This window comes from Vanessa cardui, chromosome 13 (assembly GCF_905220365.1).
Source record: "Vanessa cardui chromosome 13, ilVanCard2.1, whole genome shotgun sequence".
Lineage (NCBI taxonomy): Eukaryota > Metazoa > Arthropoda > Insecta > Lepidoptera > Nymphalidae > Vanessa > Vanessa cardui.
Window position 1 is genome coordinate 13,323,977 of NC_061135.1, and position 17,315 is coordinate 13,341,291.

Sequence of the window (17,315 nt, forward strand, 5' to 3'; positions counted from 1 at the left end):
TAAAAACCGGATTTAGAATTTAACCATGATGTATGTTTAGTTCCTAATGGTCGCCTTTCGCGCAGCGCTAACTCGATGTAAGCCAGGAGAAGCCGTTACGAATTTTCGTATAATGCAAATCAAATGAAAATAACACAACACAAGATTTTAACATAGCAAAAACCGACTTCAATTTTGTCTTCAAATCAAACCAAAGTAGAAATTTTGATAATTAAATTTTTCATAAAAATTCAAAAAAGTAACATTCATAGTCAGCTTCATAGTGATGATAACCTTTACCTCATATAAATTTAATAAAAATCGAGCTTCTTTCGCCGGTTCGTCTCAGTTCCAAGGCATAAATTTCCGAACTGGTAGTAGATTTTGACAATCAAGATGCAAATGTAGCACTTCCATACCGAATAAATATTTTTGGCTTTGACTTTAATCATCGCCATCATTTTTGCAATCTAAGATTTTTGTTTCTTTTGCCTGTAGTTACATTAGCTCATTTATTCTTCAAATCGAGGCACAACAGTACACAAAATAGCTTACTTGTCGAAAGAATATATGATGAAGTGTATGAAAATTTTACATAACAATACACATTTCATCTGCTAGAATTCGTTACAAAATATTAATTAGGAAATGATCAAGAAGGTTTATAAAAATTTACAACAGCAGTCTGGGAGCAGCATTCTCAGAGAGAGGATTAATCATGCTCTGCACAGTATGTTTACTCCGTAACCGTCTACATCGGTTGTCTATTATCTGGTAAGACACTGCCTCGCTACTAATCCACTGCTTGATCTACCACTTGACTTGTTTATAGCATCTATTTAGTTATTGACATAAAACTGGTTAATTTATCAAAAAGGTATTTGTTTTCCTTGCTCATAAAAGCTTTCCCTTGTTCTTCTGTTAAGAAGAACTAGCTTCTATCCGTTATCAGTATTCAAAATTACATCCAAAACCACTGTCATATCAGCTGTTTTTGCATACTTGAGCAAGAAAGAAACTTGATAAAGTAGTATTCTTTAATATTCGTTTTTTTATCCTACTTTTTGATATTGGTAATCTTCTGACACGTAGTTATGTAACAAGATAATTACCTTTATTATTTGAATAACACCTCGTCAAATTTCGTATAATATGATGGCTAACGAATTCACATTGAACATACTTACCGTACTAGTAATAACTTTACTAGTTATTGTATCACTATATACGCTAAGTGTAAGTTAAGTTATATGTCAATCTAACACGGCTGTATTCACGCTAGAGAGATTTTTGGTCAGTTTAATGTCCGATCCGATCCAGGAATTGAACCTAGGACTTTTGAATATACTAACGAGACTAATGAGGTTTTATATATATTTGATATAAACGATGCGTCATATCGAAGTTATCATCGTTAAATGTATTAGAAATTAATCCGTATCATCGTGTTAACTTCGTCGTTTCCACTTAAGGCTCTAGTATTTTATGTAAATGTCACTTTACGATTCAAGTTAATAAAGCCCGAGTGCTTAAACAAGCCTTTTGTCCCCTGTCTTTCTATTAAACGGTCCACCCTCGTATTTCCCTGAATTCATTATGATAATCGACTTTTCATTAAATATGACTAAAGTACGGTTTATATATGTTTCAAAAGTTTTCTTTGATAATAATGTTCTTTTTTTTGTATTTTCGTTGTTTTTTTTTGTAAGCAATGGTATTAATTTATTCTTCGAAACATTGTTTTAGGAGTCTTACAGTATTAACCGACTTAAGAAAAGGATCAGTTCCGTTCTATTCTTCTTGGCTTTGTGCAAGCCCGCCTGAGTAGATACCACCCACTCATCAGATATTCTACCGCTAAACAACAGTACGCAGTATTGTTGTGTTCCGGTTTGAAGGGTGAGTGAGCCAGTGTAACTACAGGCACAAGGGACATAGCATTACCATCAGGTGGCACAAATGCTCGTCCGCCAACCTATTCCATAAAAAATACGTATACATTTTTGTCTTTTTCCAAATCTAATACTGGCATGCTATATAATAATATGTTAAATTTTATCCTATAGCTAAACTATGTTACTTTTGTATGAATTTAGATATAAAATATCCATTAATAGAATTTAAATGGCAAAAACATATTAGTAAATATGATTTTTAATAAAAATAAAAAAACCAGTATATTTAAATAAAACTAGTTATTACTGTCCAAAATAAATAATATACGCGATTAAAATCCGTAATAACTAGTTTTATTTAAATGTGTAATAATCGCGAAAATTTAAGACAATATTAAACCAGAATATTTTTTAACATCAATATGGGACAGCCCATTTATTCGAGGTAAGTAAGGTGTAAACTGCATATAAAATTTATGAGAAAGGGATTTATTAGATGGTCGAGGCGTAACTCGGTTGATAGACGCGCTCAACAAAAATTCCCTCTGTAGCCTTTACGACGACCTGTTCTTACCTACTTTATCAGAAAAACGTGAAAAGAAGTTCATTTCGCTGCATATTAAACGTTTTACAATAGCAGTATAAATAAATATCGGACAACATCACATACATTAGTCTAATCCTAATGTAAGCAGCTAAAGAACTTGTGTTATGGCAAATCAGAAGTAACGACGGTACCACAAACACCCAGACCCAAGGCAACATAGAGAACTATTGAACTATTTCTACATCGACTGCGCCGGGAATCAAACCAGGGATCTCAGAGTGCCGTACGCATGAAAACCGGTATTCACACTACTTGACCACAAAGGTTGTCAAAAAGATCAAATAAATAATATAATTGAATTGCTTAAAAAATATAATTACTAGATGCATACATATGTATCATTTACATGGTCATATGATAACACACAACTACACACACTATGGTAAAAAGTCCTGATTGCCGAAGGTCTACACTCGATGATGACAACTCATCACCAGGTTTCACATTTGCTCTTTCTCCTTTACATATATACATATATAAGAAACACACTCGTGTCACACTCACACATCCATAAAAAATATATCAATTCATTCGCGACATTCAAAGCATAACGTATGAATAAAACACTCATGGTTCCCGGGTTAACTCGAACCAACAGTTTATTTCATACGGTAACATGCACGGTTCGACCTAAATCAGCGCATGTTTGACCTCAAGTTAGGTATAGACGGAGGCAAACAAGACCTGCCAAGCAAACTGGAGTGGTAAACATCGCCCACTGTTAATAGGATTAATAATAGCTGGTTTAGTTCGAACCAATAGCTCCAAATCCGATCTTAAGTTAAACTTCATAAAAACAAAATAAACTAAAAGCACTTTTGATTAATCTATATTAATATTATAAATGCGAAAGAAACTCTATAAAGTCTGTTTGTGTCGCTCTTTCACGGCCAAATAGCTAAACCAAATTTGATGAAACTTGGTGCGAAGCAAACTTGAGCTACAAGAAAGGACATAGTTTTTTGCCTAACACATGACAACCAACACCCTTAACGCGAACGGAGCCGTGGATGACCACTAGTAATCAATAATTGAAATATACATACAATAAGCCCAGTTCCTATTGTGTTATATTATGCATCCCAAAAATTCTTAAATCCACCTTTCCATTAATCAAATTATCATCATATAACAATTTTATAAGTAAACCTACTTAAGCTCCATGAAAATCAATAAATACTAACTCTACGCATTTTCATCAACTCTGCGTTTTGCGAGGTTTATGGGACCGCTTTCGAGTGGCGGAATACGTAATAAAATATCAGCGGTACTCGCCCTTCGAAGGGCGCTATGAGATCACGCCCGACGGGTTCATGTATGGGCTATTCCAACTACAAGAGGACAAACGCCAAATAAACAGGATTTGACATCGAATTGAGCCGCTGTCATTGGTTGTGATCTTGAATAACCTAAGATATTCTTAATGTTAATAATTTAATAAAAAAAAATGTTTCGAACGTCGCTGTTTTCGAAGCATTGGAAGTAAAATTAAAGCAGATTTAATTAGATAAGTGCAGTATTGTAATATATTAAAAAATATATCGAAGCTAAAAAACCAATATAGTACTTAAAATATACATTTTTATAGAACCGTTATACACTCAGGCACATATCGCATCAAATGTCATATAAAATAGAAATCGTGTTCTAAATTTAAATTTTATATCCAAAACATTTAATTAATTATTCCCTGTATACCTGGAATTATTATTAAATGGAAGTGGTAAGTCTAACTTATTTATCCGTTGCGAATTCGCTTCACTAATTGAGAGAGCAAATCTTCGTTCGTACGTTACTATTTCATACTTAATATATATAATTTTACATATAATAAATTGTAAAACTTTACACAGTTGTTTGTAATATCTCAGAAATTGTACCCAACAGTGCAGAGCGCAAGTATTTCATAAAACGTAGCAGACGTTAAAAACTATATAAACAGGGAGAAGCATGCCAGCAAGTTAACACATGCAAGTGCAAACCAACAACCCTTGGTGGTGATGGCTTGGAACATATTCCACCACGATGTTGCATACGGGTTGGTGGAATACCACTATGGTACTCACGATGTTTTCCTTCACCACCGAGAACGAGATGAAAAATAAACACAAATTAAACACATGAATATTCAGTGGTGCTTGCCTGCGTTTGAACCTGCACTCATCGGTTAAGATGCACGGTTTCTAACCACTGGGCCATCTCGCCTCTTTCGTATGTGTAAATGCACATACACATTACACAAAATATTTACAGTTAATACAGACGTAACTTAAAGAAACGAATTTAAAAATAAAATAAGGTCACACCAATAAACGAGAATAGAAACATGCTCGAATGAAATCGCACAGCGAAATGTGAAGGCTGAAAATAAACGAAGAATCCTGAGAAGAAAGCCATTACTATGTGTTCATTTGAGCAGAACTCGGAGGCGACAACATTGGCACGATCTCGCACTAACAGAAAAATAATGTATTTTCAATGAGTCTCGAAGTTTCAAAGAAACTCCTGCATTACGGAAACTGAGGAAGTAATACAAATAACAACATTACACTATTTTCCTCGGCGCGCCTTTGTGTGTACGTGTTGAAGAATTGTTTCAGAGCATACCGTTCGGTTTTATCTGATCATTAATATCTTATACATATAAATAAATTGACACCACAAGCCGATAAAAGAAGAAACTCGGTGGGGGGTTGCAAGTCGGTCTACGACTGCAATAATTATCGTTACTATTTTTGTGTTCCGATTTGAAGCTGAGTGAACTAGTTTAACAGGCAAACAGAACATAATGTCTTCCTTCGTAGTTTAGAGTTATTTCTTAAAATGCCAATAGCTATAGATGCTGCTGACCACTTACCATAATGGGCCCTTGCCTGTAAATTTCCCATTGCCGGGTTCAGGCCACCTCTCCCTTAGAGGAGAAGGTTTGAAACATATTCCAACACGTTTTGTCAACAGGGATTGGCGGAATACATATGTATGTTACGGAATTTCTTTGAAATTAGACACATGCTGGTTACCTAACGATTGTTTCCTTTACCACCGAGCACGTGACGAATTTTAAACACAAATTAAGCACATGAATAGTACAGTGGTGAGATCCTGGGTTTGAACCCGCGGTCATCGGTTAAGATGCTTGTGTTCTAACCACTGGGCTAAATTCCGTGCATAAATTGCATAAGCCTTGAAACTTTAATATTAATTTAAGTAACGCACCGTTTGGATAAATTCGCCTCGGGGACCTTTTCAAACAACAAATAAACGAAAAACATCAAGTAATTTGGAACCATTGAAAAGTTGAAAAACGCGAACGGGACGTTTGCATTATACATGTTTTTAGCTGATTCGAAAGTTAACGAAGAAAATTTTCGATAAAGTATTCGTTCGATTGAAAATACGACAATACCATTTAAATTAAAAGTAAATAAATGCGTTAGTCGAATATATACGAACGTTTCTTTAGGCACATCCGATAACGCGCAGAATTGTCTTCAATACAAATTCAATTTTAAGACCATACTCATTGAAATATAATTTCAATGAGTCCAATGTCCACATTGTTACGTCAATGAAAGGCCGAGATCCAAAGCAGACTGATTTATTCAAATAATTCTCTATCTACCTTACATTACACATATTGTACATAACACCTTCCTTCTTATTATTAACTATACTTATTAAGCTAATACATCAAAATGGTATGGTAATACAACTTTTAAAGGCAAGTGATTCATTCAACACAAACAATATAAGCAAACAAAATATAATAACAAAACACTTATATACTATCACTATATTATACTAAAGAAAATGGTATTTTTATATAAATATAGTTATATTTAAATAATACCAGATTATGCAGTATGTTTATAAACCACTAATGACAACTGACAATGTGCAGGTCAAATACTATACATTTGTGTTACATAACTTTTACTAATGACAAACAACAACAATAACAATTTAAAACTTTAGACATGATATAAGCTAAACATAACATATTATATTATTATTTTATTTGACAATAAATTGGTACAGTTGGTATCTATGTGCATTGTACAAAGTAGTTCTTGTATTATAATGAACTAGTTACAACATAATTATTTGCCGGTCGCGGACGCGCTCATCAGTGTTAGGTCGTAGCAGATCGAGGCGTCCACGCAGCCTCCTGCCGAGCAACGCCACAGACGGTTCCCGCCCGGTGGTACTGTGTTCGGTGTTTCGGTACGAGAATAAAAATCTACTTAAAGCAGTATTCTCGTCCTCGTTTTCTAAAGAAGCTTTTTTTAAAGCCCTTTTTACCGAGCGCACAGCATTTTCAGCCGCTCCGTTGCTAGCGGGATGGTACGGAGCCGTAAACGTGTGCCCTATTCCATTTCGTTGGAAATACGTCGCGACCTCCGCTGACGTAAAAGGAGGCCCGTTATCACTAATTATTCTTTTTGGGAATCCAAAACGGGCAAATATTTTCCTAAGAACAGAAATGAGGTTTGCTGCTGACGTGCTGCTGACCTTTTCTGCTTCAATCCACTTAGAGTGAGCATCAATAATAACAAGGTAATATTTATTATTAAAGGGCCCCAAATAGTCGAGATGGAGGCGGGACCACGGCTCAACCGGCCACGGCCACGAGTGGAGCGGAGCAGGCGGCGGCGCGGGCCGCACCGCGAGACACGCGCCGCAATCGCGCACTGCCCGCTCGATATCCGCGTCTATAGTCGCCCACCAAACGTAGTTACGAGCTATTTGCTTCATTTTAACGATACCCGGATGTCCGTCGTGAATTTCTTTTAGAATAGCGTTTTGCAACGTCCCTGGTATTATTATTTTGTAGCCCCACAATAAGCAGCCTTGATCGATATAGATATTTTCTTTACGCCTAAAATATGCAATGTACTCCTTATCCTCGGCCGTTGGCCAGCCGTATAAGACGTAGCCGTAAATTTTGCTTAAAATGGGATCTTTTGCCGTTTCACTTTTGATGTCTTTAAAACTGAGCGGGAAACTATCTTGCACAAAATTCAAGTAAGTGGCAGCCTCGGATTCCTTTGTGCCTCGTCCAACAGACGAACGCGGCAATGGGAGTCTGGACAGCGCATCGGCCTGACAGTTCTCCGCGGACCTCACGAGCTCGACCGTGAAGTCGTAAGCGGCCAACTTCATGGCGTAGCGCTGTAGTCTGCTCGCGGCGGTTGTGGGAATACCTTTATTTTTTCCAAAGATATAACTGAGGGGCTTATGGTCACTGCGAAGTATAAATCGTCGGCCGTATAGATATTGGTGATGCTTAGTTACACCGAAAACTATAGCCAAGGCCTCCTTGTCGAGCTGAGAGTAGTTGCGTTGCGCGGCGTTGAGCGTGCGAGAAGCGCAGCTAATGGGACGTTCGCGACCGTCCGCTCCGCGCTGCATTAGAACCGCGCCAAGCCCGTAGGCGCTGCTATCCACCGCCAGAATGAGTGGCAGCTCCGCGTCGTAGTGAGCGAGCACCGGAGCGCTACTCAATAATTCTTTTATTTTAATAAAAGCCTTATCGCACTTATGTGTCCACACCCATTGGACATCTTTTTTTAATAAATCATATAAAGGTTTTAAAATCTCACTTATATTACATACAAACTTAGCATAGAAATTGACGAGGCCTATAAAACTCCTCAACTCTGTTATGTTAGTAGGCAGCGGCGCGTCGACGATTGCTTTTATTTTCTTGGTATCAGTATGCAAACCGTTTTTGTTAATTTTATATCCTAAATATGTAACGCTATCCTTAAAAAATTGACATTTATCAAAATTAATACGAAGACCGTTATCTTTTAACCTCTGTAGGACAGCTCTTAATTTTTTAAGGTGAGTATCACTACCTTTACCCGTAATACAAATGTCATCAGCGAATACGGCAGTAGACGGCAGGCCGTTAAGTGTTTCCTCCATAATTTTCTGAAAGTTTTCCGGTATACACTTGATACCGAACGGTACTCGACGGTATACAAATGTTCCCACATGCGTTGTTATGGCCGTCATAGCCTGAGACTCCTCATGAAGAAGACACTGCTGAAATGCGCTAGATAAGTCAAGTTTCGTATACTGCTCGCCCCCCGATAAAATTGAAAATATTTCTTCTATCCGTGGCAAAGGATAGTGAAAATCTTTAAGTATCGGATTTAAAGTGATTTTATAGTCACCACATATGCGAATATCGCCATTAGATTTAATGACAGGCACAATGGGAGTGCCGTAGTCCGAACGGTCCACCTTATAGATAACTCCCTCGCGCTGTAAGCGCTCGAGCTCAGCCTCCACGCGCTCGCGCAGCGATAGCGGCAAAGGACGCGCCTTGACAAAAACCGGTTTCTTATCATTCAAATGTAAACGAATGCACGATTTAAAAGTACCTAGACCCTCCGCAAACACTTCTGGATATTCTCGTTTTAATCTACTAGCGATTGAATCAGGTTCGGTTATTTTATGACATTCTACAATTGATAACTTTAATTCTTTGATCCACGTACGACCCATCAAAGGTGGACCTCCGTTTTCAACAACATATAGTTTTAGTTTAGCCGAATTTTGACCAAAACGTACATCCACATCAATATACCCGAGGGTATCGATGGTATCACCAGTATATGACTTCAATATCAAATTTTTACTATAAATTACAATATCATTAAAGTATTTATCATAAAATGTTTTGGATATTGCGGATATTCTACTCCCCGTATCAATTTCGAATTTACATTTGACATTATTGACAAACAAGGTAGCGTAATAAGGGTTATCACCTTCGCCACCCGTAACTAAATTATAAAAGTTACCATCGTCGCCCTCGGAATCACTACTGTTATTTATAAAGTACTGACCTTTCGACTTTGCCCTTCCAATAGGCCCCGCGTTATTACTTTTATTTAAACACATAACTTTTAAATGTCCTTTGGTGCCGCACAAATCACATGTGAAATTTTTGTAACGACACTTACTCGGAGTGTGAGTAGCCCTACCGCATCGCGCACACGGCACGCGGCCGTCCGCTACTCGATCGCCGCCGCCGTCGCTCGCCGCTGCACCGCCCGCGCCGCCGCTCCGGCCGGCTCCGCTCATGCGCGCGTGCGCACGCGCCGCCGCTCCGCCGCCGCTCACCCGGTGCACCGCGTCCACGCCAGCGCCTTCACCGCCGACCGGAGCGCCCGCCGTGCTCGCGTGTCGCTCCGCCGCCTCGAGAGCGCTAGCCAATTCCACAGCCCTCTTGTAGTCGATGTCGTTCTCGGCGAATATTCTCGACCGCATTTCTTCACTATATAATCCGGAGACAAATTGGTCTCGTAGATTCTCTTCCAGGTTCGACCCAAAGTTACAAGTCTTAGCCAAATGTTTTAATCCTTGTAGATATAAACGAATGCTTTCACCTTGTAGCTGGGTTCTTTGTCTAAAAATGTGTCTCTCGGCTATCTCGGACTTCTCAGGTTCCAAATGATGTTTTAGCAACTCAACGAGTTCATCGAAGTCTTTATCTTCCGGGTGGTCGGGTGAACACAAATCACAAAGTAAATTGTAACACTCGCCGCCGACTAATGTAAGCAACGTGGCGACTTTAAGTCCGTCGTCGATACTATTTAAAGTTATAAACTGTTTTAGGCGACGCACGTAACTGTCCCAGTTTTGTGATTCAACGGAAAAAGGTTCAATTTTACCGATAGGCATTTTGAGATATATGTATATATTTATTTTTTAAAAATAACTTTTTAAAATCGATAATTACTTTTATAAGTAACCGACTGCGCCAATGTTACGTCAATGAAAGGCCGAGATCCAAAGCAGACTGATTTATTCAAATAATTCTCTATCTACCTTACATTACACATATTGTACATAACAACATCAGCTGAGATAGCCCAGTGGTTAGAACGCGTGCATCTTAACCGATGATTGCGGGTTCAAAAATTAGCCAGTGGGTCTCACACGGAACTTCGCTCATCAAAATCAATTTTGTTTATGGTTTTCATTTGTTTTTCTTTTATAGCTGCAGTACAGCTCTATAAATCTAAAATTATTTTTTGTTAAATCGCAACAATTTAGTGAATTGCAATCTCTTCTTTATTTTTATGGTTACAGCTCTTCAAAATGAGACCATAACAGCGAAGTTCCGTGTGAGACCCACTCGCTAATTTTTGAACCCGAAATCATCGGTTATGATGTGCGCATTCTAACCACTGAACCATCTCGGCTCTTCGAATGTGAGACTTGAAAAGTAGAAGATATTTAAATATGTGAACATAGAAAAGAAAAAAACATCAACACTGTCCCATTTTAAAACAGTGCCTTCAAATACCATTACAAAACGAAACGATAATGAATTGGCAGCAGCAATGCATTGCACAAGGATTTACGAAATAAACGGCCGAATTTAAAAATCAAAAACATACAAAACGCTTGGAGCCATTTTCTTTGTGACATTGTTTGTTTTTATTTTTCGTGGTTTAAAGCTTGAACCCGAACAAAGGTACCGTGATACACGCAGACGAGTCGACTGTTTCTTTCTAAACATCCTTTTTAGCACGATGTAAAGTACCAGATATCATTCCCAACTTCCCGACACTGACATTTTATATATATATATATATTCTTTATTGCACTAAAAAGACATTACAGAAAATAATAAAATAGAAAAAACATGAGCAAAGGCGGACTTATCTCTAAAAGAGATCTCTTCCAGTCAACCTATGGAGGTGAGTGATAAGAGTCAATCAGCGGGCAATGTAGTGCAGACTAAAATAAGATAGATTTGATATATTTATATATAATGGATAGCAAATAAAAATATACTTCTATTTATTACACACATAATTACTTATAAAAAAATATTTATATAAATACACATTCATACACATATATATAATATATATATACATATATAGATATATATAGATATATATAATATACATAGATATACACGTATTAATATCAAAGTTTATGATGAAGGGTAAACTTGTGTCAGGAAATGCTGTCTTAATCGTTTTTTAAACATATCGATAGTAGTACTGTCCTGTATGTATTTAGGAAGTTTGTTCCATAGTAGCGGAGCTCGTACTGTGAACGACTGAAGTCGAAATTTGCTGTTACTCCGAGGCACATCGAGCATCATAGTGATACAAGAACGCCTGGAGCGGGTTGAAGGAGGAAGCAGGTTGAGGCGGGAGCTGAGGTATTCAGGAATATTAGGGTTTGTGAGAATATTGAAAAGGACCGAAAGGATGTGCATATCACGGCGAAATCGGATAGGCAGCCATTTAAGTTGAGCGCGGAAAAGAGACACATGGTCGTACTTACGTAGCCCGAAAATAAAGCGAATAGCAAGATTTTGTAAGCGCTCTAACTTATTAAGCTGTTCCTCTGTCACATCCAGAAAGCAAACATCAGCGTAGTCGAGAATAGGGAGAAGAAGAGATTGAGCGAGCATAATTTTGGTGTTGAAAGGGAGAAAATATTGGAGACGTCTGAGAGAGTGAAACGTGAAATGCATACGTTTACTAACATCGTTGAGATGAGACGTCCAAGACATGTTGCAGTCAATGATCAGGCCCAAGTTTTTTACATTATCATGATAGGCTATTGGAACCCCAGCATACTTGATACAGGGCACAGATGGCCAGTCAATTTTACTTCTTAGCCTACTGCTACCAATGATCATTGCTTGTGATTTGGCAGGGTTAACCAGTAAGCCAAAAGATTTGGCCCATAACTGAACAGCCAAGAGGTCTTCGTTTAGGCAGTCAACAGTCTCAGACAACTCACACAACTGACAATGACGATACAGCTGTAAGTCATCTGCATACAGATGAAAGGGAGAAGAGATGACACGTGAAATGTTATTAATGAAAACAGAAAAGAGAAGTGGAGAGAGTATGCCGCCTTGAGGAACACCGGCAGATAAGTTAGACCAATCAGACGATGAATTTTCTGTTTTCACGCACTGCCGGCGCCCGAAAAGATAAGAGTGAAACCAATCAATGGTAGAGGAAGAAATATTAACCGCTCGGAGGGTACCAAGAAGAATGTCAAGATCTACAGAGTTAAAAGCACTACTAAAGTCTAACAGAACAATTACAGTAAGCTTGGTGTTATCCATAGCATACCGAATGTCCTCGGTTATATTCAGCAGTGCTCCAACGGTGCTGTGTGATGGACGGAAACCGGATTGGAAAGGACACATGAGGTTGTTGATGGTAAAGTAGGAGTACAGTTGTTTGTGAACTATAGATTCTAGGACTTTTGATAGGATAGGCAGTATAGATATGGGACGGTATTGAGAACAAGAGGAAGGATTGGAGGTCTTCGGTAGCGGGATAACGTAGGCGTTCTTCCAGAGTGTTGGGAAGATATTGCACGAAACTGAGAAATTAATAATGTGAGTGATCACAGGTGCAATATCCTCCAGCACAGGAAGTATCATATCCAGGCTAAGATTATCGCTACCGATGGCTTTTGTGGAGATAGATCGGACATTCCTCTTAACAGTTTCCTCCGAGACTGGTTCAAAAGTGAAAGGGGGCAGGTCTGGTGGAACAAGACTAGATAGATACGAAAGTGTAGCAGACTTAGTGTCAGGATCTAATGTTATAGGTGGCGTGCTGAAGTACTGATTTAGTTCATTGAGGTCCACGGTAGTTTGAAAGCTATCCGTGGTTTTGCCCACACCTAATGACCGTAAGAATCCCCAAACTTGCGCTTGGGAAGTATTCTGAAGTCTACTGTGAATATAGCGGCGTTTAGCATCCCTACACATTCTGTTGCAGATGTTACGAAGTTTTTTGTATTCGTCAAGATTTTCCTTTGATGGTAGTTTTTTATGTCGAGCTTTTGCTCTGTCACGTTTAGCCATAGTTCTTCTGATCACTGGCGTTAACCAGGGAGCAGGTGCATGTTTCATCCGTACTGGTCGAGCGGGTGCATGTTTATCAAATATTCTAATCAGCTCAGTAGTTAGTGATTCAACCATGGCATTAATATCATTAGCTGATAATAGTGACGACCAGTCAATACATTTCACATCCTCTCTCAAACGATCCAGGTCCATATGCTTAAAATCGCGCAGAAGATAAATTTTGCCTCTAACCTTAGTAGGACGCACTTTGTAAGTGAGGAAAATCAAATCGTGGTACGAGAATGGAGCAGTCATTTGACCGTGGGAGGAAAACAAAATTAGGGTTAGAGACGACAATTACATCAATTAGAGTTGGTCTACTGTTGGGAAAATAGTGTGTCGCAGAGGACATGGGGAGAATGTTTAAATTAAGTGATGACGTTAGCGTTTTTAACTTTTGTGCTCTAGAATTATTCTTTAATAAACAAGTGTTTAAGTCGCCCATACATATGACATGGTCATACACAGGGACGAGATTTTCCAGAACACCTTCTAATATGTCAAAATAGTTAATTTTATCGTTTGGACAGTATAATACCCCCAGCAGGATCTTTTTATGGTGTAATACTATCTCCAGGAAAAGATACTCCAGGAATCCTTTTGTTTCTGAGGAGGAAAGAGAAACTACTCGAGCAGGAATGGCACTGCGAAGGTAAATCCCAACGCCACCCCCACCCTGATCAGTGCGGTCATTACGGAAAAACTGGTAGCCTGGAAGAGCACAAATAGTAGATGTAATCGACGGTTTTAACCAGGTTTCAGACACCAGAATTCCGTCAACCACGCCGTTGCTGAAGGAAGTGAGAAGATCGGAATAGTGAGCAACTAAGCTCTGCGCGTTAATATGCACTAAGGATAGGAGATTAGTATTATTAAATATTTTTGGCAGCTTCACTTCAAGTGGTTCTGAGTCCGATGACGAGGTGTTGCTACTACTAGTCGAGATACTCAAGAATTCATCTGACGAGCAAGAAAAATATTCTTCATCTAAAATCATTAAACTTAAAATATATACTTATATCAATTATAATATGAATAAAAATAATATAAAGTAAATAAATATAAAATAATAATAATAATAAATACAAACAAAAAAAATAAATAAATAACAACTAATTCGAAACACAAACCTCAGGCATAAGTTGACTGAAAAAAAAATGATTTTACACTTCAAAATGAACACAACTAAAACAAACAAAAAATAAAGAAAGTGTTAAAATTTAAGATATAACAAGTTAGTAGATATAAATGAAAACTATAGAAGAAACAAAAAATAAAAATAATAAAAATTAACAGATAATCTTACGGCTCAAAAGACTCGAATCCAGACTTAAAAACAATGACGTTTGACATTCAACATTGAGTTGTTAGTTGTCACTCTTTAACAATATTAAGATAAGGTAGTAAAAAAATAAAATTATAAAATTCATTTATAAAGTAAAATAGTTAAAAACATAAAATAAACAAAACGGAAATTAACTATACCCTGCAATGCAAACGTCAGTATCATCGTCATATAAACCGACTAAATTTAAATGTAACCTACAAAGTACCGGAGTTCACTTGTTGCCCTTTGGATACTGGGCGACTAATTGTTTGAGCTCGGACAATGCAGAAATCTTCTTACGAGAGTTGTCGGGAAGAAGGATGATTATTTCGCCTTCTGCTGACCAGCACTTCTTCATCCCAAAGTGTTTGCGAGCTTCTATGAAGATACTTTGACGGGCCTTTGTCAGGAATTCTGAGAGAGTTATTTTAGAACCCCTGAGTGCCGTCTTGGCATTCCATACTCTGGAGCGAAAGCGTACGGAGGCAAATCGAACTAAGATAGGCCGGGAAGCATCCCTCTTCACCCCCAAGCGATGGCAGGAGTCAATTAGTTCAGGTGTAGCATCAGACAACTTCAAATGGCCGGTTAATACCCCTAGTGTTTTCTTGAGGACGTCTTCACCTTGTTCCTCTTTGACACCATGGAAGAGAAGAACCTTCCTGCGACTGTGAGTCTCCATGCGATCCAAACCCATGGCGATAAGCTCTATTTGGGCCTTAAGTAGGCCCAAAGATTTCCATACAAGGGACTTAAATGCGTAGAACTCGGCGGATAGCGACTTAATTGTAGGATTAGTAGAAGCAGAGGCGCTGGCTGGTATTAAGTTCTTTTCAAACTCACCCATCCTCTGGCTAAACATTGAAGAAAGTTCCTCCATACTTTTGACCAGCTGTTCAACAGGAGTGTCCATTTTTTTGTGTTGAAAACTTGTGTGTGAGTGTAGTGATAGCCTACTTATACGAAGGTAATGTAAATTTTAAAACATATGTACTTTTGCAATAAATAAAAATTAAATAAAAATAGAGCTTCGAAATGTATGTCTGTCTTTTTCCACGTCTACCCGCCAAAAAAAAAAAAAAAAAATTTTATATTAGCAGCAGAGCTCGCACCTTAGTGCGATATTGAATTTGACAAAAAGTAATTGCCGTAACCTAAGTTATTCCTTACTTCATCAGTTTACTGCTAGTGAAAGTCCTGTCAAAATCGCTTCAGTTGATTCAGAGATAAGCCGGAACAAACAGACAGACCGACAAAATGTTATATTGGTATATGTATGATGTATATGCATTTAGTAAAAAGCGGTTATTTTAATTATTACTAACAGACACTCTAGAAGATTAACTATATTATGAATACTTTCATATTCATTTGCTTTCGTAGGTTTAACATAGCCATAACCAGGTAACTATGTCCTTCATTTATCTATCAACTCATTTTCGTTCACAACGATGTATACGAGTATAATGAAGGAGTCCTAAAAAACTATATTGTTAAGTATTTTGTCTCGCATCGTATCTCATGGACGACGGGTCCTCGTAACAAAAGGAATTATTAAGATGGCTTATTATGCTGCGGCACGACTCGAGGTGCGGTCGATGTTGCGTCGTTGCAGTGCACTTCATGTACAGTCAGAGAAAGAAAACCTTCGTCAGTTTTCAAATTAATTCCTCTATCAAGTCTTAAGCTCTTAGTACATTTTGAATCTAGACACCAAATCATTGCGACGCAATATATCATTATCAATCGATAAAGCAGATTATTGCTTGTAATGAGCACACGAAAATAGATCTTTATATATTATCCGGGTAGGTATATAACTCTACTCCACCTGATGGTAAGTGCATGTGGAGTCCAATTCAAACGCGAAGACCACTAGTACGGACAGCAAGCACTGCACTAGTCACCCTCGCCATGCCGGTCGCAAGATGCCTCCTCACCTCTTAAGATGACGAACCTTTTCTTACCCCGACTGTACTTCGGATCGGAGACTGTGACAAACTACGCTTTTAAGGTTTTAAATGCCCGAACTTCTAGACATATATTTTCAAATTATTTTACATATTTTCTTAAAAAAATCAGGTTATAATTTATAAACACGGCTATAGATATTATTATTTATTGTTAGTTATAATGTGAACCAACTATAAAAAAATATTCTATTTCTTTCTATTCTTGTAGGTATCGTGATTAGTGAATGATTTATGTTGAAGAGTGAATTTATGATAAAGCATGGCATAAAAGCTGAAAATTGTATCGTTCTGATCTCTTCTTATATAAGATGTGGCCGCCACTTCGCGTGTTTGAATTTCACAACAAAGTTATCATTCAGATTTTATTGTAACTTATTAATGAGAGTCGAGATGGCCCAGCGGTTACGGTACGCGTGCATCTTAACCGATGAATGCAGGTTCAAACCCAGGCAAGCACCGCTGATTCATGTGCTTAATTTGTCTTTATAATTCATCTCGTGCTCTGCGGTGAAGGAAAACATCGTGAGTAAACCTGCATGTGACTAATTTCATTGAAATTCTGCCACATGTGCATTCCACCAACCCGCAATGGAACAGCGTGGTGGAATATGTTCCA

General features: G+C 38.0%; 2 protein-coding genes across 6 annotated transcripts in view; both read right to left on the bottom strand.

Moving 5' to 3' along the window:
* Positions 1-17,315, bottom strand: part of LOC124534735 (furin-like protease 2) — a 285,263-nt gene that overhangs the window by 85,403 nt on the left and 182,545 nt on the right. The gene's annotated exons all lie outside the window — the stretch shown is intronic.
* Positions 6,571-8,502, bottom strand: LOC124534961 (uncharacterized protein K02A2.6-like). Its single transcript, XM_047110996.1, has 2 exons — positions 8,300-8,502; positions 6,571-7,978 (listed from the first exon to the last, which is right to left on the bottom strand). Exons 1-2 carry the CDS (start codon positions 8,500-8,502, stop codon positions 6,571-6,573), a joined length of 1,611 nt encoding a protein of 536 aa, XP_046966952.1.